Source organism: Typopeltis vanoorti, chromosome 14 (assembly GCF_054136105.1).
Source record: "Typopeltis vanoorti isolate ZY-2024b chromosome 14, IOZ_Tvanoo_1.0, whole genome shotgun sequence".
Taxonomy (NCBI): Eukaryota; Metazoa; Arthropoda; class Arachnida; order Uropygi; family Thelyphonidae; genus Typopeltis; species Typopeltis vanoorti.
This window is the reverse complement of record NC_143562.1, coordinates 55,033,792-55,060,980: the sequence shown is the minus strand read 5'-3', so window position 1 is coordinate 55,060,980 and position 27,189 is coordinate 55,033,792. Positions and strand designations below refer to the sequence as shown.

Below are 27,189 nucleotides of genomic sequence, written 5' to 3'. Positions count from 1 at the left end.
TGTGTGATGGTACAGTACCTCCCCCTTTTTGCAGGAATGTACAGCACCATCTGAATCCCCCCAAATTTTATCCAGGCTCTGGAACCGGCATAGGCTGACGAGTCAGGCCTATGGCTGGGTCAATATTTCTGGCTGTAATCCGTGTGTTCAGAAGACCGGTTTGCCTGCTTGCGGGATGAAAAACTCTAGATAAACTGGAAGGAAAAAACCCTGCTGTCCACCCAAGACTGGCTAACATGGCTATGGCTGAGGAAGATCCTTAACTTTCTCACGTCGTCGATGGGAATCGAATCTAGGACACTCCTTCCCCAGGTATATGGTTGCAAAGTGCAAAGCCACTAGGCTAACCGCATGGACTTCTGCTGCCATGACTATCCATCAGTGTCAACCTGCCATAATTATTCTTTCTCTCGCTTAACATATAGTGGAAAAATTTCCTTGAGTTTGCCTTGTCCTGACCAGCCAATCTCCTCTCATACTGCACCTTTTCTTTATTTACCATGCTTGTCACATTTGTGGCCTGCACTTTATACTCTTCATGGATCCGATCACCACCAACTGTCTTGTTCTTCCTCCATAACATTTTCTTTTCCAGCACAGCTTGCTTGATATTTCACTGTTCATCCATTTCACTTCTACTCTATTTACTTGCTTAACCCTTGATATGCAGTTATACATTGCTTTTGTCAGATACTATCTATATACTATCTATTGTCAACATCTTTTCCGCTCAGCTCATCTATCCAACGTACTGATGCTAAATGACTACAGAGCTTCCTATAATCACCTGTTTTATACTTCCACATATATCCATTTTTGACAGCAACCTTTTCTTGTTTTATCACTTCCCAAATGATCACTTGGTGAGAGTGATCACTTACCTCATGATCACTCTCACCAACAGGCGGCAGTGTCAATACCTTATTAACAACTACATCTTGTGAAGTTATCACCAAATCCAAAACATTAAACCTTTAGTTGCTTCAGTCACATGCTGCTTAAGATATTTATCTCTCAGAAATTCAACAAATTCACTCTCCTTGTTCCCACACATTATCTCCTCCTTCCATTCTATATTCCTGTAATTAAAGTCTCCCATCAGAACCATCTTTTTATTATTATTATTATTTGACACCTCCAGGGAGTCCAAAGACTCATCGAGGGAGGGCACGTGCTCTACAACTGTCTCCACCACTTGATCCATCAACTGACCGCAACTACACCAACTGCATCTACTGCCGACTACCACCACTGGTTTTTTCCACAGACAATCACAAACATCCATGCCCACAGCGGGATTTGAACCCACAGCCTTTTGGCTGGAGAGCGGATACGCTAACCACTCAGCCAGTCAGGCCGGCAACTGGCAACTAATTTGCCTAAACATTTCACAATCAGTAATCTCTGCATTCCCTGGCCTATAACAGCATGAAATAGTATTTCTACAGGAAGAAGCTGTAGAAGTGAGTGAATGTAGAGGGGTGTTCAGAACTTTGAGTAATTTCATTTTTCATATCTTGAAGATCATATTTCAGTAATCTATTTATCTATAATAAGGTGACACATGCATTGGACAAAGTGGATGCATCCACAGTGGTATATTTAGATTTTGCAAAAGCCTCTGATAGATTGCCATATGACAAGCTGCCAATTAAAATGGAACAGATAGGATTGGATTAGTGCACTGGATTGGAGATTGGTTTTCTGATCAGCAAGTGTGTATGGAGGAGCGATATTCCAGAAAAAGGAAAAAAAGTAGCATCTTCAGAAAGAAATTATGCCAAATTTTTTTGAAGTCGAGGAAGCTGCTGCTACTGTTATAGTTTTGGAATTATGGCTGAAGCACTTCAGCTTTGAGGCCTGTATATTATTTTTATAAATTTTTTGTGTTCCTCTGGTCAGTTTGCTGTTTTGCAGGATGAAAAATCCAAGATTCTGGGAGAGAAAATCTTGCCATCTTCTTATAAGATTGGCCAACTCACCTTCACCTGAAAAGTCCTTATAAAAATTCTTCACCTCCTAGATGGGATTTAAACCCAGATAGTTTGAACAATAAAGGACATTGTTGATACTACTTATGTCACATGGGCTCCGCTGAGAAGGTTATCATCTGGTTATTTGTGTATAATCAAAGGATTATACACAGATAACCAGATAAAGGTAAGTGAAGGTGAATGCAGATCTTTTATGTAAGAGAAAAAAGGTAGGACTGTGTTTTGGTAATGTTAAAAAGAGTACCAAATTAAAGAATAGCAACGAAGGTATGTATTTAAGTCACTGGATGTAAATCTTGTGTTTGGCATATTTGTGTGCTGTGAGGTTCATCAAATAAGTAGAAGGAATGGAGCATACCATCATGAGCAAAACTATGAGTATGGTTATTGATCAATGAGAGAGTCATCTATGTATAAGAGAAAGAGAATAAGCAATTGAACAAAGTCTTGAGGGTATTCCTGCATTGATGGAGAAATCTGACATGATTTCTCTACACCAATTCTATCTGATTGATCATGGTACATCATGGTGTATGGCTGCTTAGTTCCTCAGCAGTTTGTTGAGTAGGTATTGATGACACATTTGATCAGATGCTCCGAAATGGTGAAAGTTACAGTACCGGTTTTTCCAGACATTTATATAGTACATATTCAGAGGTGGGTGGTGTAAGATACTATAAAATACTTAAAATTTCACTTGATTGTTTTGCCAGAATGTGAAGCATGTGATCAAGCTGGCAACTATGAACATTGATTTCTAGATACACAGTCTGGATATACCCTGTGACTTCTGCAGACAAATGTAGAGGTGACTGTACAATACAGTGTAGCATATACCAAAATAAAAAAGGGTTTAGTTCTTGTACTGCATGTTCTTTTATTGCGCTTTGTTTAGCTGATATATATATATATATATCAAAAATATAAATAGTTGGTCACTTTCATTTTTTGTCCCTCTGTTTTGCCAGACACTATTGAAAGGATTAAAGAAAAATCTTAATTTTATTTAAAGGTTCCCACATTTTTTGTGTCCCTCCCACCTATAAAAGGTTAAGCTTATAGTACATTAATACCTTGGGTAGGCTAAGGATTTTTTAAAATGTTTATTAATTTTTATAATTTTTTTATTAATTTTTTACGTGGTCTCTAGAGACCAAGCACAAAATGTGGAATTTCAAGCCAATTCAGGCCTCCAATGTAATTCATCTATCCCCTTTTAGTCTTATTGCTTAATTTATTTTTTAGCTTTAACTCCACATGAGGTATTCCAAAACTTATATCATATCTGTGCCTTGTCTGAGTAGGTGATCAAGAAGAAAAAAAGGAAAAAAAAAAGAGGGCAAGAAGTTGGTTCGGTAGGTTTGGCACCGAGCAGTGAATAGACATTGACCAGGACTTGAGGGAAAGTGGAGGAATGGTGGCAGCCATTGGTGCAGAATAGTGCCCATGAAAATATTAGTAGAAGAGATACAAGGTAAAATCAGAGTATGTAAAAGTAAATGGAATGATTCTGTGAAGGAAGAATCATTTAACTGGAGTGTCTGAATTACACAGCATTTTTTGAAGGTTTTTGGTGCAGTAGCCCCAAATGCAAGAATAGTATTCTAAGGTATGATAGATTTGGGATTTATGATTTATACTGTGTTAGAAGTTGTATAGGTGATGTGGCATCTTGAGTGGAAAAGGAAACCTAGTCTTTTGAAGCTGAGAATGCTATGCCAAGAAAGGCTGGAGATATGTCAGTTTAAATGAAAGCAGTGCAAGTTTCCAATCCAAGATGTCTCCATGCAAGATGGTGACATTAAGTCTGGTTCTAAGCTGTTTTGAATGTGGTTGTGTAATTTGAAACTCCTATACGATGTCAATTTTTTTTATTTATTGGGTGGTTTTTTTTTAGCGTTAGGGTGTTTTTACTATATTATTGTGGTTTTTACTGATTTATTGTATTTAGTACATTTGCTAATATATTTTAAGACATATTAGATAGAAGGATTAGGTTGATGACATTAAGAAAGAAAAATAACATATGAAATTTCCAGATTAAGAGGAATAATTAGAAAATTCACCTGAGAGTTAGAGAAAGCAAAGAAATGTTTTCAGAAACAAAGACAGGAAAAGAAAAATAAAGAGAATAATAGGAGGTAAGAAAGTGCAGAAATTTGTAGGTTATCAATGATGATGATGTGATAATAAAAAGGTAAGTCAGTTAGAATGTAAGAAAAAAAGGAGTTACTACATCGAGCTTTATGGGAGCTAAAATAAAGAATGTTATGATTGCCATTGAGAAATAGAAAAGAAGAGTTGGCAGTTCTTGTTGGAACTAATGATTTAAATAATGATAAATTTAGTATAAGAGAGAGAGAGAGGATATGAAAGGCATGATGGAAGAAGCAAGAGAGAAAATTCAGAAAGTTAAAATTATTACCTAGATGTGATAGTATTGAGTAAAGAAAGAGGGCTATGATGATAAATGTTACAATGTACAGGCTGTGTAGAAGAAATGGGATGGGGTGAATTTTTGAATGTATGGATTGAGTTTGATGGTAGAACGAGGGATGACCTGCATATGAATTGATTTCAAATCAAGTGCTTAAAGAAATTACTCATTGGAGGAGACATAATTCAGAGAGAATGATGTTGAGGATATGTAAGTTCAGCTAGTATGTGCAGATGTAATAGTGATATGAATGTCAATGGGCATGGTTATGAATCTGCTGAAGGGATGGACTGTGCTTTGGGTTCAGGCATTTTGAGTGTGTCTGGGGAGGGAAAATTTGCCCAACTGGTTCGAGCAGGCTGTAGATTTAAGTATAAGAAAAAGCATGGAGGTAACATAATATGTCTGTACACATATGCTAGGAGCATTAGAAACTAAGCAGTTGAGTTCGTTGCTTAGGTGACTATGTTGTGGCCTAACATTGTTGGCATTAGTGAAACCTGGCTCTCAGGTGTAGGAACTGGAATCAAATGTAAAGGAATAGTACAGGGTGTTCGGGATAAATTTGACATATTTATAATTAATTATATTTTTCCGTAAGTTACATGTATTAACACACACTTCTCTTCATTTAAAAGTTTGGACCCTTCTTCATTCATATACAAGATGTCAGAAAGGATGGATAGCTGGAACCCACCTGAATCATGGAAGAGAATAACTTGTATCATGATGATTCGTGCCCGCCATCAAAATAAGGATATTACGACTGCTGCCCAATGCTCCCTGAATACAGTAAAAACAATCAGGCATGAACTAGAGACTTGCAATGGTGACTACGAGGATGTAGCAAGAAGAAAGATCCCTAGCAGACGATCTGATTGCGTTCGTACAGCAGAATTCCTCGCAAATCTGCAGGAACAGGTGTTGAAGAACCCTGGCATTGGAATTCGGGCTTTGTTCGTGGAGTTGCTAACTGTAGTCAAGCCCTGGATAACAAGGGTAGCCAATGGTAGGCCGTATGTATGGCAGCAGGATTCGGCCCCTTGCCACACCTCTGGGAAAAGTCAAAAATGGTTGTCTGAAAATTTCTACGACTTCACCAGTCCAAATGTTTGGCCTCCAAACTCCCCAGACCTTAACCCCATGGATTATTTTGTATGGGGTGCAGTTGAAAAAGACACCAATCGCACTTCCAGTAATACAAAAGCCCAGTTAATGGATAAAATTAAAACAGTTTTTGCGGCCCTTCCCAGGGAGACTGTAGCATCAGCTTGTTCGAGGTTCCGAAGCAGAATTGAAGCTGTGATCGATGCTAATGGTGGTTATTTTGAGTAAATCTTGTTGATAGTATTGTAATTAACTCTGCCTGTAATGTTTTTTTGTCAATTCATTAAATTTAATAGATACAAAGAAGATTTTCTTTTTCCTTACGAAACTGTCAAATTTATCCCGAACACCCTGTATTTTTAAGGACAGAAGAGATGAGAGGAGTACTGCTAATGATATCAGATGACTTTGGTAATCCTGTGTAGCAGTCAGTTTGACACTTAGTGGGTGAGGTGTTGCTCCAGACACACAGTTCAGCTGCTGGGGATGATGAAATGCTGACTAATTTCCCTAATGGGTACTAAATGATAATCATTATGTGTTGCTTAAATTCTGGATATTGATGGGGTAGCAGAGAATACTCATGATAAAGGAGAATTTATTCAGCCACTGTGAGACAAATTTCTCAAACTGCATGTGAAAGAATCATCTCAAGGACAAAAAAGTATTAGATTTGATCATAGAGTTAAGGATGTGACTGTTTTGTCACCATTTGACAGTTGTCATGCTGTACTGACCTGGAAAGTAGTCAATTTATGGATGTTCTCTCATTATATGTTGAATACAAATCTGGAAATTATAACAATACTATCTGGTTCCATGGTATCAGTTTTATTGTAAACATAACAATCTTATGTATAGGATCAACCGGTTTTTGGTTCTCTGCAGTCAGGCAGAGAGGTTACATGCTCATACTCTTGTTGAGGTATGTTACATCGAAATATCAGTTATAAGGTGAATTACATTTTTTTTTTTTTTAATTAAAACCATTAACAGTTATTTTGACATGATACCGTATAAGAACATAAAATCTGACATGCATGTGGAAGAACATAAAACAGTTATTATAGGACAATATTATCTATTTACACGAGAGTGACACTAATTAATATTTGCACTGTTAAGCACAAAAAACTTTCTTCCCCCTTTCTTGGGGGGGAGAGATGATGTCACTTCTATGCTGGAAAGTGGACAATGATGTAGTCGCCCTGCTCAGCCAAGAGTTGATTCCGTGGATTCCAGTCTTGGTGGAAAAGATCATCTAAGGTGTTGTTTTGCCTGTGGTGGTGATGCTCGTGTAGGATCTGACTTCCCACCTTTTGTTTGAAGGCTGCAAGGAGTTGGTCAGCTGCCTCTCTCTGTGAAGTTGCTGAGCTGTCTGGTCTTGAAAGTTTATTGAATGTTTATTTTTCACTTGGTTAGAGTATAATAAATTTATTTTAATCCTTTATCCAAGTGTGAACAAACAAAGTTTGTGCCTGAAAGTATCTTCAGGACTGGGGTAAGGTGGTACAACACTAGGCACTCCTTGCAAAGGTGGAGCAAGCTACCAACACTCCTATCTCAGTATCTCCCATAATGCAAAACACATCTCCTTGCGGATATGTCTAATGTTATGCATTAAGGGAAGGGCCAGTGTCTGGTCTTGTATGTCGTAGAAGCTGTATATTACCGCTTTAGCAGTGATGAAAAGAGGTAATTGCAGAATGAATGATTATTCGACTCTGCATGGACAAGATTGAAATACTCTTCTGTATGAAGACTACCACAGGTGAGAGCTGCCATTTCCCGAGACAAACTGATTAATTGGGTGTTGACTGGGCATTCCAAGTAGATATGCCGGACTGTTCCTGATCGGTAGCAGAACAGGCAGTTATCTGAGACATCTGAGTTAAATTTTTGTAATATAGTTGGAGTGGGTAATACATTGTGCCACGTTCTCCACTGAATATCTGCGTTGAGTTTGATGGCTCTTGTGCGATACAGTAGGTCCCATTGAAATGGTGTTTGGTGGGATGATGCAGGATTTTCCAATAAAGTGCTTTGGTTCGACTGTTGTATTAAAGTGCTGTAGATTCTGTTGGTGTTACTGGGTGTAAGTTTCTCCAATGAATTATTAATTTTTATCAGAAAGATAGGCACCGGATCTTCTGACTTTGGAGGGCTAAGCCCTTCTTCCGTTATGCTATCAGGCATAGCGGCTTGAAAAGCAGCCTTTACAGTGTGTATCTGCTCAGCCTGATTTCCATATTCCAGGTTTTCGAGCGATGTTGGAAAGTGCCAGGTGAGGCTTGGAGAAAGAATGTTACCCAAGATTCTCACGCCTAGCCAGCTCCATGGAAGAAAGAAAATCTCTTTCTGAGTGGTCGGGTTTCTTACCATCATGTTGTGGAAGATGGGTTCCTTGAGGATTTCAGGAAGGGATGCTGGTGAATGGGAAGTTTTGAAAAGCTGCTTAAAAGAGGCATTATTGGATTGTGCCTCTTGAGTGTCTCTTGTAACACACATTCAAATACAACACACAATATTAAGTGAAACACGCGGGTAACTCCTATCTAGGTGGTGGTGCACCCTCTATGAGCATTTGGGTTGCCTAGGATGTAAAGTGGGACCTCTGATAATTAATATCTTCCAAATTTTGGAAAGTTTTACACAACCATATGTATTTAAATTCAGTTGATTTCTGAGTGCTGTTACAGATTCTAAGAACAGTCTTTTTTTTTTTTTTAATTGACTATGGTGGAACATGGTGGTTTTTCTCCAGGAGATCCCATGGGTTGTATATAAAACATGGTTTGCAAGGCAAGATTGACCATAGTTGTGATTGCAGATGTATGATTTGTGTTCTTCTAAACGGATGGCTGATCTACCTGCTGTCTGAAGTAAGCCAGCTTGCAGGAACAGGGTACTTTATATACTCCAGGCACTGAGAGAGGAGGGATGATCTTTGGTCGAACAGATAAGGGTAGCAAGTTTACGGTGGGGCTTGAAAGCTGTGTAGAGGTTGTTAAGAACCTCTCTATTTTTTCTGATGTGCCACAGATGTAGGTGATGGTGATGGCATTGCTGAAATCCTTCTGAAATCCTTTTGATGGTGTGGTGAAACATTTAAGTTAGTGAAGGGATTGTATTGGGCTAATCCAGAGGGGATTATAGAAAGAGTAGAAGGCGAGATGCAAAGAACCAGAGGCTGTCCCTGGAAGTTGTGTAGGAGTGTGTGTTGAAGAGGGGTGTGAGGAGTAGATTTTTTACATGGAGAATTGTGAGTGAATGGAACACATTACTGGAATATGTTGTTAAGATACTTAAGATGATTTATTTTTAAAACCATTCACAAGACAATTGTTGCATATGGGAGTGTTAAGGATTTTAAAATTTAGTATGATAGATATGTTGGCAGTTGAATGAACCTCCCACAGTGAGTCTACCAACTCCATGGGGGACCTAATAATAATAATAATCACAGTCTCACTTTTATTATTGAAAAATTATAAACTATTTGATACAATTATTTCGGGAAAAAAAAAAGGAGCATTAGAATTTTTTAAAAAAGTGCATGTGTTATATAATTGTTCAACTTTTTTTTTTTTTTTTTGGGAGAGTTACCCACCTATTTAACCTGCAGATACTTAAGATGATTTATTTTTAAAAACATTCACAAGACAATTGTTACATAACGTAAATCACTTGGGGAACATGCTCATACATTTAAGTGTAAAATTGTAGTAAAATATAGCTACTTTAAAACTGCCTATCTAAACTAGCAGTAAATGTAATTTTCAAATGTGCAGTGATTTCCTCTTTGTACCACAAGAAAATACCAGATAATAAAAATATTAAAAAGAAGAAAAATATGGAGTATTTGTTTTATGGAGTGAATTTACAGTGCTCACATTATAAAAGAAAATGCTAAGCAAATTTTGGCAGTGGAGCAGATCCATTTTTAACAGCAAGGCTTAAGAGTTAAATTTACTAAGGTTTAAAAAGAAGAATATTAATTAACATACCTGTGCTTGAAGATATAAATGCTGAAAACATGACTAAAAACTTCATTTGAGCTGAGATGGTATTATATATAATAGGTTTTGTTTCCTTCTCAGTTTTTTAAAAACCCAGAGGTTACGAATTCATTTTTTTGGTTTTAACTTTTTTCTCATTGGTTTAAATCTTGTTTCACCTTCATGTTTTTCCTACATTCATTTGTTACTATCTGGTATCCACCACTCTAAATTGCATACCTTCTCGTCTAATGAAGTCTTTAGTCAAGTCTTCAGCATTTATGTCTTCAAGACCAGGTATGTTGTTATTATCCTAAGACCCCATTGGAGCCACAGACTCATCTGGGAGCTCCCTTTTGTCATACACACAGCTCATCACATTGTTCCTTAAACACACTCAAATTCTCTACAGACACCACACTCTCAGGCAAGGCATGCCAATCATTTGCAAATCTCCATTATAAAACCTGCTTCTCACTCTGTTGCTAACACCCTTCTTATACAGCTTCCATGGATGACCTAGTGTTCTTCCAATCTCTTATCATTTTATGAAAAACCTCTTCAATGTTAACCATATAACAATCCCTTACCCACTTATGTCTCTATCATGTGACCCCTCTTCTTTCTGTCCACTGGACTCTGCCAGTTGCATCATCTCACCTTTCTTCATATTCAACATTCCAGAGATCAAACTATTTTGGTTGCCTCTGGACCCTCTCCAACATCGCCTTATCCTTTTGAAAACTAGGGTGACCAAATCTGCACAATAGGCCTGAATCTCCTTATTTCTATAAGACAGTGTCCTCCAGATCACTGCCAGAGCTCATTGTGTTGTCTTCACAATTTGGGAAATATGTCCTCTAAATTTTAGATCTTTATCCACCATTACCCCAAGATCTCTTATTTCCTCCACTTCCAACAATACACTCATATTTATAGAAACTGCATCACCTTCTGTAAGCGTGTTTTTTTGGTAATTGAATTTGCATGCCTATTTGAAAAGGGATAATAACAGAATAATTGTCACAAATAATTATTATTCATAACACCTCCAAGGAGTCCAAAGCCTCATTGCGGGAGGATACCTACTGTACAACTCTCCATCTCCACCACTACATCGAACCTCTTCTACCAGTTATCTACATCAACGCAATCTACTGGCCACCACCACCACAACTAGTATTTTTTGTCTGTAAATTGCGTATGTTTTCTGAAGGGCCGATTTGTCTGTGCATGGGATGAAAAACCTGAGTTTTGGGAGAAAAACCCTGCTACCTCCTTATGAGATCAGCTAACTCACATTCAATTGAAAAAGTCCATATAAAGATTCCTCCTGTCACAATGAAAATCGAGCTTAGGACTTTTCTGATAGAAAGACGCAATGTATCGTCGTTCTTTCAATTGCGCTATGGATGCGTTGATGTAGATGATTGGTAATAAAGGTTTGGTGTAGTGGTGGAGATGGAGAATAGCACAGTAAGTGTGCTCCCGCGATGAGTCTTCGGACTCCTTGGAGGTGTCATGATGGAGGTAATATAGCATTTTTATTCTTGATCAGTATTTGGCTCTTTTTAGTACAAGATGTGACATAATTAGGAAATGACAAACTTGACAAATTTGCAAATATTTCAAAATACAGTGGACAGTGATATTTTCACTGGAAAAACATATACCATCAAAATTTAGTTCAACTACAATACATAGTTTTACTAACATTCAACCTGGTATCGACAGGACATTGACAAAATCAATTTCCTGATGAATGCAACTGTCAATTAATGGTTCAATATCCTTATAATGGCTTCTTGTAGTCTCAAAGTGTTTTGGGTTTCTTCTTGTGTATTTCAGTCTCCAATTGGTATCACAAATTCTCAGTGGGGTTCAGATCTGGGCTGTTTCCTGGCCACAGTATTTGCTGAATTGAGTGTTCATTGAGCCACTTATTAACCTGCACTTATTAAAAGTACGTTTTATGGTTATAATAGCACTACTTATACATTTTTGCCTATTACAATGGGCAGAGTCATCCTTAAAGATGCGGTTTATCATTACTGTAAAGTGATCTGTGATAGTAGGCAGCAATTATTATTATTATTATTATTTGGTAACCTCCATGGAGTCAACAAACTCATCATGGAAGGCCTACTCAACCAGCAACATGTCTATCGTAATGAGCTTTGAAGTTATTTACACTATCTGCACTCGCAACACACTCAGGCAATTCATTCCACTCAATAACAACTCTAACAACAATAACATTAACAAACAAGTTAAATAGTAGGGACCCAAGAACAGAGCCCTGAGTCACACCACTGGTCACTTTTGTTTTCTGAGACACAGCTCCATCATACACAACTTGCTAGTATTGTTCAGAGAGCTGATCTCTGATTCATCTTACCAGTATACTATCCATTCCTGCAGCTTGTACATCAACTTATCATCCAGTAATCTATTGAATGTTTTTGCAGATTCCAAGAATATTACTTCTAAAGTTTTCTAGTACACTTGTGCATTCACAGAGCAAGCAACCAACACCATAATACGACATGCAGCTCAAGATCATCTGACTGGCTGAGAATTTGACTGTTGACATATAAGACAGCCACGGTTGAATTTTGTCCTTTGTCTACCCTGCAGGTTAAACTTTTTCTCATCGGAAAAAAATTAATCTTTTCCACTGATCAGGGGGTCCATTTAGTATGCTCTTTTGCAACAATTTAACCAAGTGAATCTTATTTTTTGGTTAACGAGGGCTTCTTTTTAGGGTTCCTGGCTATCAGTCCCTGTCGAATGAGTCTTCTCCTGACAGTTACAGAGCTTGCCACAACTCCCGTTTGTTCTTTGCAGTCCTATTTCAGTTTTCTGTATGATGCCATGGCAATTTTTGAAGCAGAGGCACTTCAGAACTCGATTTTGGCACATGTAGACCAGGCGTGGGCAAACTGCAGCTCCCAAAGTTGCAGTTTGCCCACCCTATTGTGCGGCTCCCGAGACAATATTAGTTTTCATTGCCATTTTTTCTAAACTTTTATTTTAATAATCTATAGTAGTATAGTATGTACCAATATTAGAATATTTTATTTGTAAATGCTTTAAAGATAAATAAAAAACATATATTTTGAAACTTGACATTTTTAGCTTTTAAATGGTACCGGCCAAAAGGGTTGTTAATGTGGATTTTATTATTGTATTTGGTTTGTAAAAAGTGTTTTGACATTTTATGGCCTGTGTCGCTCCTGCCAAAATTAGTTCCAAAAGTGACTACTATAATCGCTGCATTACCCACCACCTCTGTTGCCTGGACTCTGCATCATTACTCTTCATGCAGTACACACAAATTACATGCTTGTGGTAGTAGCAGAACATAACTAGCGAATTTTAGTGTAGATAAGTACTTTTCTGATTAATAAATAATTAAGATTGATTTTAGTGCACGTTATAAAACCTTTGTTTAAAATGACTGAGCAACAGAAGAGTATAAAACAAAAATATGAACAAGAAATGAGAATCTTTAACCAACAATGGGAGGACGATTTTAACTGAAACCATACTAAGGATTGTTTCAGTAAACTGAAACAATATGAAGGAAACTTAGAAACACTTTATAATGATTTTGAGAATAGGTTTGAGAAACTAAAAAAGTTAAAGCCATGTTTTGAATTTCTCCTTGTGTGATTGATGTCATCAACGATGGATGTCCTGTTGTTGCACCTTTTACCGCAAATGTTGCTTCAATAAAGACAGAGCTTATTGAAGCAGCATCTGCGGTAAAAGATGCAACAACTTTTTTTGGAAACAAATCCCAGAAGCAAAGTATCCCAGTCTTCAGAAAACTGGCTTCCGACTACTACTCTGTTTTTGAGACAACTTACTGCTGTGAATCTCTCTTCTCTGTAATGAAATTTGTCAAGTCAAAACATCGTGCTGTCCTCACTAACAGCCACCTCATCACTTCTTAGAATAGCTTTGACACATTCTACCAGCCAGATTTTAAACTATTAACTGCACAAATGAAGAATCAATCAAAGCCTTCAACGAGTAGAGAATAAACATATTCTTCTTTGGTGAGTAGGATTACTATATAGTTGTATTTTTTATTATTTATAAATACAATTTTAAAATAATATTTTCTGCGGCTCTTGAACATTTAGAAATGTATTATATGTGGCTCTTATTACCGAAGAACTTGCCCACCCCTGGTGTAGACAGTGGTTCTCTTCCTGTCTCCTCTTTCTTTCTGCAGATCCTGTTTTCCCTCACTTATGACAGCAGCCATACCACAGTAGATTGACTACAGGATGCCCCTTTTAGTTATTTCGTGAGAGGAATCTGTTCAAAGCTTGAATCACACTTTTTCTGCGAGGTGTTAACTGCATGCAACTAGCCATAGTGATCTCGGCACAAAAATGCAAAAATTAGCTCTTGCTGTCTATTTATAACATAAAAAATATTCTGATGCAATAACAGCAACTATTACATTATGCAGGAACCCATGAGAATGATAGATAATGCAGTACAATGAAATATCTAATGATAAACCAATGAAAATGACTATTTAATTACTAAAAACTATATTTATGTAAAGTGATGTGATTTCTATGAACATGAATGTATATCCCCCTTGTAGTAAATTCTACATGGGGGGATGTACATCCCATCTTTGTTTCCATTGTTAATTAATGTTAATTAATATTCTTCTTTTTGAACCTTAGTAAATTTAACTCTTAAGCCTTGTTGTTAGGAAAAAAAAGGGGGATGTCTGCTCCCTTGCCAAAAATTGTTTACCATTTTCTTTTATATTGTAAATATTTTAGGAGCATCATGAATTTCAGTAATCTAAAATATTTTTACAGTGTTCTTTCTTTCTTTTTTTTTTTTGAAAAGAAAGTGCATGTGATTATTTTCTTGCTACTTTTGTCAACTGAACATCTGAAATAATTATAGGATATTAACTGTTAAGAGTTGCACCTTTATGACCTCTTGACTTAGAAGAGTGAATTGTTGATACTTGGAATTTCCTCTATTTGGCAATTCCAAGTAAATGTTTTGGTTGTTTTATTCACTTTGGAAGATGTGTTACTGAAAATATTGTGGAAATTATTTTCATGCTAAATTCCAAAGCTTGTGTTAAACATTTATTTTAGAATATTCTGAAAAAAAAAATTAAAAAAAAAGATACTGTGGTTTGAACATTACTTTTTTTTTTCTTGCACTATTCTGATTTATAGAAATGTCATATTGTTATGCTTACTGATTTAAATACACTGTTGTTGTTTGTGAGCAATTCTTTCTGATTTTATGAACAAGAAATTATGTTAAATTGCATTGCATTCTTATTTTAAGGCTAATTTTTAAAACATCACAAATTTATATTCAGTGTATTTCAAATGAACTCACAATTGAAAAATGAAACTTATTATTATTGTTGTTGCTGTTATTTGTAGAGTACTGATTTTATTAATAATAATTCTGTTTCTAAGCTGTTGTAAAATATATGGTGAAATTATCTGAGACATTAAATTTTATGTTTGTTTTGAAGTCCCCCCCCCCATCCTACACACACACACACACACACACACTACCACCACTTCTCACAATAACTGAATTATAAGTGGAGTCTGGAGGGCATAATGATAGGTATAGAAAGTGGCATTTTCATGCTTTATACTAATGCCAGGAGATGAATTGGTGGCGCTTAGTGTATTAGCCTATCCAAACACTGTTGGGATCTCTGAGATGTGGTTGACGGAAGATGATATACTAACAGGAATAGAAGTAGCAGGGAACAGCATTTTTTGATAGGATAATTAGGAAAATGGGCTGGTAGAGTACTGCTTATAAGTGGTTTTGAAAGCATATGGTGTGAGGTAGAGGTGGGCAAGACAGGATATTTATTGGGGTGTTGCTACAAGCTAAGGAGCACAGAGGATGGGGAGCAGGAGATGTTTAGGCAGTTGAGCTTGGCAAGTGCAAGAAGAATGATTATTATGGGAGATTTTAACTACAGCAGTATAAGCTGGGAAGAGGAAAATGAATGTAGTAATAAGGGAATTGAATTTCTAGAATTCTTCAGGGACAAATATCTTAAGCAACATGTAATAGAGGGAACAAGAGGTTCAAGAGTTTTGGATTTGGTCATAGCATCAGAAGAGCTGATAATAACTGAGATGACATCTCTCCCCCTAGTTGGAGAGAGTGACCATGTGGTTTTGACTTGGAAGATGAATAGACATGCAGGAGTATCATAGAAAAGTGGAATTATAAGGTGGGTATTATAATAGTCTTAGATATCAACTTGGGACAGTTCCATGGAGGAAGGAATTGGAACGGCAAGATATCATTAGTTTTTGGGAAATTGTAAAGAAATATTTGTTAGCAGCAATAGTAAGCTGTATTCTGCGAGTGAAGAAGAGAACACAATTTAGTAAAGTGGATGATAAACAGTATCAAACAGGAACTGCAGGTGAAAAATAGATTATGAAAAAGATATAAAGTGAGGGGTGGAGAGCAGATGCATGAAGAATATAAGACTCAGGCCAGGAGAGTGACTAATATGGTGAGGAAGGCAAAACTGGAATATGAGAAGAGATTGGCATTAAGATCCAAAGAAAATCCTAGGGAATTTTTTAGCTATGTGGCCAGTAGGAGGAGAAATGATTGTGGAAAAATGACATTGTTGGGTAAAAATGGGAATAGAGTGACTGATGCAGAGGACATAGTGAAGCTGTTCAGTGAACACTTTATTGGAGTAGTTCATCCTGGAGAAATAGGTTTTAATAGTAGAGGGATAGGACAGGTTTGAGGTTTAGAAGTGCAAGAGGAGAGTGTGTTACAAATACTGAGTACTCTGGATGTTATTAAAACAGTGGGACTGGATGGAATTTCGTCATGGGTTTTGAGAGAATGTGCTAAAGAAAGGTGCCCAAGGAGTGGAAGCAAGGTAAGACGGTGCCATTGCATAAGGGCAGTAGCAGACTGGAAGTGTCAAATTATAGACCAGTTTGTGTTTCATCAGTAGTTGTTAAGATCTTGGAAAAATTAGTGAGGAACCATATACAGTGCTGGGCAGATGAAGGTAATGTTATCTGTGAAAGTCAACATGGATTTGTTAAGGGATGCTCTTGCTTTAGTAATGCGATTGTCTTTTGTAATAACATGACAAGAGCGGTTGATGAGGGAAAGGCATATTCTGCTATTTTTTTTTTATTTTTATTTTACAAAGTCATTTGACAGGGTGCCATATGATATTTAATATTTAAGTTGCAGCACATGGGTTTAGATGTCAGGTTAGTCAACTGGATTCAGGATTGTCTATCTGACAGGTATCAGAGAGAGTTGTGTATGATGGAGCAATATCAAGCAGGCAGAAAGTTACAGGTGGGGTCCACAGGTCTCAGTATTGGGACCTGTGGACCCCACCTGTAACTTTCTTTATAACAATGACATTGTTAACCTTTATAACAATGACATTGTCAGTGGATTGCAGGTGAATATTCAGTTGTTCGCAGATGATATGAAGCTAGGAAGGATTATTAGTAATAGTGCAGATGTATTAGCTCTACAAGAGGATTTGAATAAACTGGACAGATGGGCGAATGAATGGGGGTACCGGTTTAATGCTGCAAAATGTAATGTCTTGAAGTTTGGGATATAAGGATGGGAGACGCATGTTCGATTGGAGGAGCTGTACTGGAGGAAGTAGGGGAGAAAGAGATCTGGGGATGATGATTGATAGAAAACTGAAATTCAGAGAGCATATTGAAAAGGTGGTGAAGGTAACCCAGAGGATTGCTGCAATACTGAGAAGGATGCTGACCTGCAGAGATAAAAGAGTTATCATTCCATTGTATAAGACCCTGATCAGACCACACTTGGACTATTGTTCTCAAATTTGGTCTCCAGGATTTGAAGGGGATAAATTAACTGCGGAAAGGGTATCAGAGGCAGATAACAAAGATGGTTTCAGGACTGTACAATATTAGTTATGAGGACTGGCTGAGGGAATGTGGACTGCAGAGTTTGGTAGATAGAAGAAGGAGAGGTGTTATGATTGAGAATTTTAAACTGTTGAGAGTTAGTTAGTTACAGGGTTGAGACTGGGTATTTGGTGGAACAGGGGAAAGGAATGAGGATGGTCGAACCGTGGAATGCATTACCTGATAGTGGTGAGAGCACGAACGGTCAATGAGTTCAAGGAGTAGTATGATAGACTGTGTTTTCCAAGAAGGAATTTCCATGATGAGTCTTTTGACTCCATGGAGGCCTGAAGCATAATAATAGTTTTGTGTCTCTTACTTTTTGTAGTGTGTATTTCACATATGAGTATTTGAAATCTATAACTTCTTATTATCCATGGAGAAGTAAAACGAAATAATTATTCTCTTGTCTGTATCCATACTATTTCTTTGCAATTTGATTATTCCAACCACTACCCTTTTTTTATTTTATTTTTTTCTGGTCACACTATTCAGTTCTTTAGCAATCAGCCAAATTTTTTTCAAATGGATTACCTTTTATTGTCCATACTTAAAAAGTCATCTTGATGTCATGAAAGTTAGACATGAAGGTTAATGTTATTTTCTGTCCTTAAAAAAAGGAAGAAAGAAATTCTGTATAAAGAGAAGTTTTCTCTTTATATATATATTTTTGAATATGCCATAACAACATTATTTTTTTAATTTGCTATTTTGTAGTAAAAAATGTTATTAATGCTATTTTGAAAATTTCTCATCTGTGGCACACACTACTATGAAAATTTAAAAGATAAAGTTTCACTATCAGCAAATTATTATTCATTCTTATTTATTAAAATTCTTAATGCATTCTTATTTATTAAAATTCTTAATGCATTCTTATTTATTAAAATTCTTAATGCATTCTTATTTATTAAAAATGGTCTTATAATAGACACATTTCAAAAAATGTTTATGATAGTGTTGTTAGGGGGTGGAGGTAGCCATCAAAGGCAAAATACGGTTTTAATTCTATTATGAAAAATTTGAAAATGCTATTTCACTTTTAATGCATGCACCTATGCATTTGAATGATTAACTATAGCAAAAATATTTCTTCTTCAAAATTGCCACATAATATCTAAACTAGCAGAAAATATGTACATGACAATTTACTTCATAACTGTTTATTTCAATTTATAATGAGTGATTCTGGGAAACCAAGAAAGCAGAAGAAAGCACAAAGAACTGCAGATTATGTTATAAAGATTATACATTACGTGATACAATTCAAGATTTGTATATAGTTCCTATAAAGCAAAATCGTAAATGTGTAAACCTCCACAGAATCTGTGAAGTATTCTTCCAACTATGAATAAAAAATAAAGAAAACTTAATTTGGAACATATGGGGGCTGTATTTTTTATTTTATTTTATTTATTTTTTAATTTTTTTTATTTTTTTTAAAGATTCGGATTGTCATTAATTTATAAAATGATTGATTGACAAAAATAAATTATCTTGAATCAAGTTCTTGGAAAATAAAATGTATTGTAGACTAAGATATTAAACGCAATTAGCACAAAAAATTGATAATGACATTGGTTTTCTGAGGTGATACAATATTTAACTGAAAAAAAGTATCAAAGAATCTCTTATTTTGCACTGTCATTAAAAACTATAATTATACGATAAAATAAGTAGAAAAAATACAAATAATTTGTAAGTATTTAATATAATATAACTAAGATTCCAGTTACTGAGCATACAGCAAGAACTGCATTTCTTGCTATAGGTAACTGAGTGCAACTATGAATGCGAGGTTATCTGGTTAAGTGTTCTCCTCAGTGTGAAGGATTATTGCGCCTTGTAATGGATATGATGGCAGACTTGAACTTCTTATCCATATTCTTTCAAAATAGTATGCAGCATATCCAGGTTTTGCTGGATATGATGCATACTATTTGCCTGGATATACATTCTGGCCAGTAGGGAAGTTAACTTTGTTTTGATATATGTTATTATTTTTCAAAATGCATTCTCTATGAAGAGCTTGCCCTAAGCAAGTTTACAGTGGTGGCATTTGTTTCATGAAATTATTCTTTTATTGTTGTTATGTAATATTATTGTTAAGCTAGTTCTGATACGTTATCATTATTGTAGCTACTGACATCTGATGGAGCTGTAGTAGAAGTCACTGCTACTGTTAGTTACCAAGTACAAGATGTAGTGTTATGTGTGACTAGAGCTGAGAAACCTGAGCAAAAAATAAGAGAGTTAGGATTAAGTTGTTTGGCTAATCTGATCAGTCAGTCATACCAAGCTGACATTGAGGGTGACAGGAGAACTCTGCAGAATGACTTACAGGTAGGTAAATTATTCTATCAAATTCTTACCAGCCCATGTTGGTCATGAAAATATATCTTACCTTGGATATATTGCAAACATTTTGAGACACATCTAAGGTAAGCTGTACTTGGATATGAATTGATGCCAAGCAAGTGTTTACTTCAATATGTTATATGTGAATTTAGGTATAATATATATAAGGAAATACTTTTTTTTTTTTTCATTATTTTATGATCAGCGAGCAGTGTTTGTGTCATCTCTGTATAGTTATACAGTTGACTCTTGCTCTAGGAGACTCATAGGGATCATAGGAATTATTTTGTTATAGTAGATAGTTTATAATAAATTCCCTTTAATGGCATTAAGTTTATGCGGTATTGGTCAGGAATTTTTGCTAGCTTATAATGGTGTTTGCTATAGTAAGAGTTGACTGTATATTCTCATCTGTTATTTATATGATTATGACCGACCGCTATTGACATGGACAAGTAGAAATAGAGAGCTTATAGTTTTACTGTACTGAACTTCAGTGAGGTCTTATTTAGATTTGGTAATCTAGTTATGGAACGAAGGGAAGATTTTTGATCTTCCAATCTTTCCAAAATTATGGACATAGGAGTAGATTGGGGAATGGAATCTGCAAAGCCTGCCAGATGGATGGCATGGCATGGGGTATTGGTCAGGAATTTTTGCTAGCTTATAATGGTGTTTGCTATAGTAAGAGTTGACTGTATATTCTCATCTGTTATTTATATGATTATGACCGACCGCTATTGACATAGACAAGTAGAAATAGAGAGCTTATAGTTTTACTGTACAGAACTTCAGTGAGGTCTTATTTAGATTTGGTAATCTAGTTATGGAACGAAGGGAAGATTTTTGATCTTCCAATCTTTCCAAAATTATGGATATAGGAGTAGATTGGGGAATGGAATCTGCAAAGCCTGCCAGATGGATGGCATGAGGAATGGTGCACTTAAGCATAAGTTGATGAGGTATTTGTACCATATTGAGAAAGAGATATTTCATAATCTAATTGATATCCCTCCTCCCATTCAATTCAGGAGGAGAGAAAGAGAATGCAGAACAAGAAATAAATTGTGTAGAGAGAAGGCATAAACAAAGCAGTGAGCTCTCTCTTTCTCTTTTTTTTTTTTCTCTCCTGCTCCTGAGGATGTAGCAAATAAAAAATAAGTGAATTCAGTGAATTGGGGGCACAGTTTGATGAGCATCTTTTTTTTTTTATTTTTTTTTATAACACTATTAAATAATTATTTTACTAATAGTTCTGAAATATTTATGGCCACACTTTATGTATATCTATACCTGCCAATCTGGTTTGAAAATTCATGTGGGAGACTACCAATTTTGATTAATTCTCCTTATTATCATACTTTTCCTCTCTAGTTTTTTTTGAGATTTCCAGTTTTTCCATAAACAAGAGCATTCAAATTACAGATAAGCTGTTATATTTTCAGTAGAACTTCCGCAAGCTGTGTTAATCAGGACATAAGCTAACATAAGGAACAAGACTGATAAATAGATTCTTTATGTAAGAATAACGTTTTTTGTTTATGGAAGTTTCATCCAGTTTATTGCAGGCATTTTGGCCTTTTCGGTATGATTTGAAAGATGGAACAATAGCACAAGCTTGCATTATAGAAGGATTAACAATGTGTGTAAAAATCATGAGTTATAACTGTGCAGAATCAATAAATTATAATAATTATAATGTGGATATGTTATTTCAGTGTGGATATTTTATTTGAAGCTTCTATATGATAGGTGATTTTTTTTATTTATTAAGTATTTTTTGTTGTATTTTATTTACTAATATATTTTTAGACATATTGTTAAATTAAGATAGATTTTAGAAATGACTCCATAAACCCTGAAGAACAACAGAGCAGTATCAAAAGCAAAGAAACATAAAATGTTTGATGATTCTGACAAGAGCCTTTATGTTGATGGTCCAAATGAAGTAAAATAGACATATGAAATTTTCAGATTAATAGGAATTATTAGACAATCAACCAGGGAGTTAGAGAAAGTTGAGAAACAGGATAAGAAAATTAAGGAGAACAGTAAGAGGCAGGAAAGTGCAGAGTTTGGTTATTAATGAATAATAATAATAATAATATTAAGTCAATCAGAATGTAAGAAAAAAGAAATAACATGGTATGGTGATTCATTGATTAAATTTGCACTTGATGACAGAGCCACTATTTTGATCTTCCTGGGTGGTAAAATAAAGGATAATGGTACTTGTAGGTACAAATGACTTAAGTAGTGATATACATATGGTATGAAAGGAAGAAAAGTGAGAGAGTAAAAATTGTTAATTTATTACCAAGATATGATAGCATGGTGTTGAGGAAGAGCTATGATAGAAAACGATTCAATGTGTAGGCTGTGTTAAAGAAATGATTGTGTTTTTGGATGTGTGGAGTGAGTTGAATGTAGCTAAAGATTTAAAGAAGAGGAATGGCCTGCATGTCAATTGATTTGGCATCAAGAGCCTGGAGTAATTATTTATTGGGGTGAGATCTCATGCAGTGAGTCAGGGAAACTAGATCATCTTGGGAGGAATTCTGAGAATTTACGTGTAATAATAATAACTATAAAAATGGATAAAAAAACTCACTTAAAAACTTATTTATTAGTCTAGTATCATATATATATATATTCTTCTTCTTCTTTTCAGCCATTTTCTGTCCACTGCCAGATGAAGGCCTCCTCCAGTTCTTTCCACCTTCTTTTAGGACATCCTCAGCCTCATTTCCCTTCTTCTGGAATCCAGTTCATCAGTATAGTGGTCCATCGTACATCTTCTCTCCTGGATAGATGTCCAGTCCATTTCCATTTTAGTCGTTATGGTGAAGAATGATGTCAGTGATGAGAGTCTGGCTTCTTATCCAGACTCACAAAAATGGAGAGGTTGATGCTAAGCATCACATTAAAACATAAGAAGCCTAGCATCAACCTCTCCATTTTTCTTTGAGTTGTTATTAGTTTATTTGCCAGTACATTTGTTAGCGACCAAGTTTCACAACCCTATGTGATGACTGGAAGTATACACTGGTTAAATGTCTTCTTTTTTTAAACAGAGTGGGATATCATTGTTTTGAAAAATGCTTTTCAATTTTCTGAATGCACCCCAGGCAAGTTGAACTCTCCTATTTATTTCCTTTTGGAGTCCACAGTTTAGATCAATGAGATGACCTAAGTATGTATATATGAAGAGACTCTTTCCAAGAAATTGTTTTCTATTATTATGTTTTTTGGTGTTATAAAATGATTATAGTGTTTATTTTTAGACCGACCTTTCTGCTTTCATGATATAGGTCTATCATTATATTAAGGTCTTCTGGAGTATTTACAAAAATTATGATATCATCTGCATATCTTAGGTGTGTTAAGTTTCTGTTATTAATTTTTATACCAAGGTTTATCCAATTTATATTATTACATATTTCTTGAAGGACTGCTGTAAAGATTTTGGGTGATTGATAGGCTCCTTATCGGACACCTTTTTCAATATATTTTATTGCTACTTGTGTGAAGTTGGATTGTTGCTGTTGCAGTGTGGTATATTTCCTGGAGGAGGTCCATTTATTCTCCAGGGAACGCCCTGATTCTGGAGTCTTTGATTATTGCATTAGTTTTGATGGAATGCTTTTTCATAATCAGTAAAGGCGAAACAAAGAGGCAATTGGTTTTCTTCTGCTTTTTCTATTATTTGTTTTACTGCATGAATATGATCAATTGTGTTAAAGCCTTTACGGACTCTTGCTTGTTCTAGTCTAGAAGAGGGGTTAACCTGTTTGTTATTACATTTGTGAGAATTTTTTACAGATTAGAGAAAATACTAATTGGTCTATAGTTCTTTATTTCTTCCTTGTCCCCTTTTTTAAATAACAGTATTTTTCCAGTTTTCTGGTATCTTCCCCTCTTCTAGGCATAGATTTAGTAAATTTGTGACATGATGAATGATATTATTTCCTTCCCATTTAATTAATTCTGTGTGAATTAGGTCATATTTTTTTTTGTTCAAGGATACATAGTGGTTGGTCAGCAAATTTAGTGCTCCTGTAAAGTTGGTGATTTTTGTCTGTTTTTATTGTGTTTTCCCTTAGAAAATTAGTGTTTTGTCGTATACTAGTGTAGATTTTAGTGTTTTATAGTGTATTTAGTATTTTATCATATATTTTTATTAAGATATTTTAATATTTAGTATACGTTTAAAATCGTGCCAAAAAAAAAGAGTAAGAAAGGTAATGCTAAAAAAAAACACTGCAGGTGAGAACAAGAAGGTTAGCCCTGCCAACGAGGTTATTGTACATTATTATTATTTCGGGCGACACCAGGAGTCCTTAGACTCATCGAGGGAGGCCCTAAACATCATGTCCACACAACTATGCGATTACATTCTCACAGTATCTATCATACCTTGCCTTGAACTCGTTCACTGTCATAGCACCCACAACAGACTCTGGCAGCTTATTCCACTCATTTACCACTCTAAAATTAAAGAACCCAGCTCTAACAATCCTGCTAACCACACTCTTGCCCAGCTTCCATAGGTGTCCCCTAGTTCTCTCACCACCAGTCCTGATCTCAAAAATATCCTCTGAATTAATCCTATAGAATCCCTTTAGCAATTTGAATGTCTCAATCATATCTCCCCTTTTCCACCTATCAACTAGTTTCTGCAACCCACAAATCTTCAACCTGTTCTCATATGGTTCATTCCATAGACCTGTTATCATCTTAGTCAATCGCCTCTGGATCCTCTCCACCTCCTCCCCATCAAGAAGGAACCGAGGTGACCAAATCTGGGCACAGTAGTCGAGATTATCAAGGCTCGGTACAGAGGTACAATAACTTGCTTGTCTCTGCTCGTTAAGGTATTTTTCAACAACCAAGTGAGTTGATGAGCTGATTTAGCTAATTTTGCAATGTGCCCCCTAAACTTCAACTCCCTATCCACCAACACTCCCAAGTCCCTGGCCTCATCAATCTCTTGGAGTACAGTTCCACCAATGTGGTATACTGCTGCTAATCTTTTCACCCCAAAATGCATAACCTTACATTTTGTCACATTAAATTGACATCCATTCTCCTTAGCCCAGAACTCCAATCTATCTAAGTCATCCTGCAAGATTTTGACATCTTCTGCATTCACTATCGCCCTACCCAACTTTGCATCATTAGCGAACAAATGAACTGTTCCTCTTAGATCCTTCCCTATATCGTTAATGAACAAATTAAACAGCAGTAGTCCAAGAACAGAACCCTGCGGCACACCACTAGTCACAGGCCGTCTTTTGGACTCTACTCCTGAATAAACTACTCTTTGATATCTCTCCATCAACCAACCACTTATCCATCTCACCAACCCTATTTCCATTCCCATATGTTGTAGTTTACGGATTAGTATTCCATGTGGTATCCTGTCAAACGCCTTTGTCAGGTCCAGCAGTATCACTGTAAACCCATTTCCCTTATCCAGTTCAGCCGTCACCTTGTTATAAAACTTGAGCAAGTTACTGAAGCATGATCTACCCTTCACAAAGCGATGCTGTCCCCTGTACAGTATCTCATTTTCATCAATCCATTCCTGTATTTTTCCCTTGACTACTTTCTCCAAGACCTTGACAACGACTCCTGATATGCTGATCGGTCGGTAATTTGCAACCGTAGTCTTGGATCCTCCTTTATGCAGTGAAACTATTTTCCCCTCTTTCCACACCTTCGGGACTAAACCAGACCTGAGACTCAGATTAAACAACATGGTCAAGGGCACTGATAATTCCTTAGCCGCTTCACGCAAGACCCGTGCCGGTATACCATCCAATCCACAGATGTGTTCACATTAAGGTTCTGTAATAGACTAGTCACCTCTACTTCATTCATCACTATTCCCGTATAAACTAATGGTTCCTTCATTTTTTCAATGTCACCACCTGGATGATATGCTTTTGCAAAGCGCGCGCTCAGTAACTCCACTATATCGACTGATTCAGTGACCTCCTTACCATCGTCATTCCTTAAAATCATTTTGCTGTGTACAGTTTTTTCTTGCTTGCAGCATATTAAAAGAACTGTTTGGGATTCTCTTTTGCTTGCATAGCTAGTTTCCTTTCATAATCTGCTTTTGCTTTTTTACCACACTCGTTACCTTTCTGGCCTGCACTTTATACCGTTCGTGTGCCTGCAGGTCATCCCTTTCTTTAAATTCCCTCCACAGTTGTTTCTTTTTTTGCAGCTCAAGCTTAATGGTGTTATTCATCCATTTAACCCCTACTTGTTTTACTATTCGGACCCTAGGTGTACAATCAGCCATAACCTCCTGTAAATGCTCCTTGACCACTTCCCATGCTCTATCGACGTCCAGCCCTTGCAGTTGTACATGCCATGGCACTGATCCAAGCAATCTCCTAAGCTTGTCATACTTGCCAGCACGGTAATTCCACATATACCCTGTCTTAATCGAAAATTCCACACCTTTAGCCACCTCCCAGGTCAAGACCTTATGATCACTCTCACCAATAGGTGGCAACATGGTCATATTCATTACAGTCAAATTCTCAGATGCTATTACCAGGTCAAGCACTCTCACACCCCTAGTATTTTCAATTACATGCTGTCTCAGATAGTTATCCCTTAATAATTGAATAAAATCCATTTCCTTCCTCACATGTGTCCTCTTCTCCTTCCAATCAATGTTACCATAGTTGAAATCCCTGTAATAATTACCCTCCTTCCACTCATTTCATGAATTTCCCTATGCATACTATCTCCACCATCTATTCCATCACCTGGTCTATAGCAGCACCCAACTGTATATTTTATTCTGCCAGTCTCTATCTCACACCAAATAGCCTCAAATGAGCTCCTTTCACTATCCTGCGATACAACTTCAATTCTCCTTGGCTGCAGTTCATCAGCTATCATCAATAAAACCCCTCCCCCCATTTTATTCTCTCCCTCCTAAACACACTATAATCTACACATTCTATCCCACTAACTATATCATCTTCCGTCAGCCATGTTTCACTAATGCCAATAACCTGTGGCCAGGAAGAGCCAATCAAGGCCAAAAATTCTTCCTTCTTGTTCCTAATACTCCTGGCATTGGTATATATGAAATGCAGTGATCCCTTAGTCCCACCCCTATATTGATGCGTTATTCTAAATGACCCATTCCCATTTTTTGTCCTTAGTGCTGGCTCGGGTACATTATATACATTCTTACACTCATCTGTCTCATCTTACACTCATCACTGATGTCTGCATAACCATTTCCCTCCCTCCTTGGTAGTTCTAGTTTCCCTGGTTTTGCACATCCA

The 27,189-nt window shown here is 36.3% G+C and overlaps 1 protein-coding gene across 2 annotated transcripts in view; it reads left to right on the top strand.

Annotated features, from left to right (window-relative positions):
- LOC150099489 (stomatin-1-like) overlaps positions 1–27,189 on the top strand; it is a 104,448-nt gene that overhangs the window by 61,011 nt on the left and 16,248 nt on the right. Inside the window, exon 6 of one of the 2 annotated variants that reach the window (XM_090404373.1) lies at positions 19,652–19,855. The exons of the other annotated variant lie outside the window; for it this stretch is intronic. Within the exon in view, the coding sequence (XP_090260499.1) occupies positions 19,652–19,855 (204 nt within the window). The remainder of the gene's footprint in view (positions 1–19,651; positions 19,856–27,189) is intronic. 2 annotated transcript variants of the gene reach the window in all.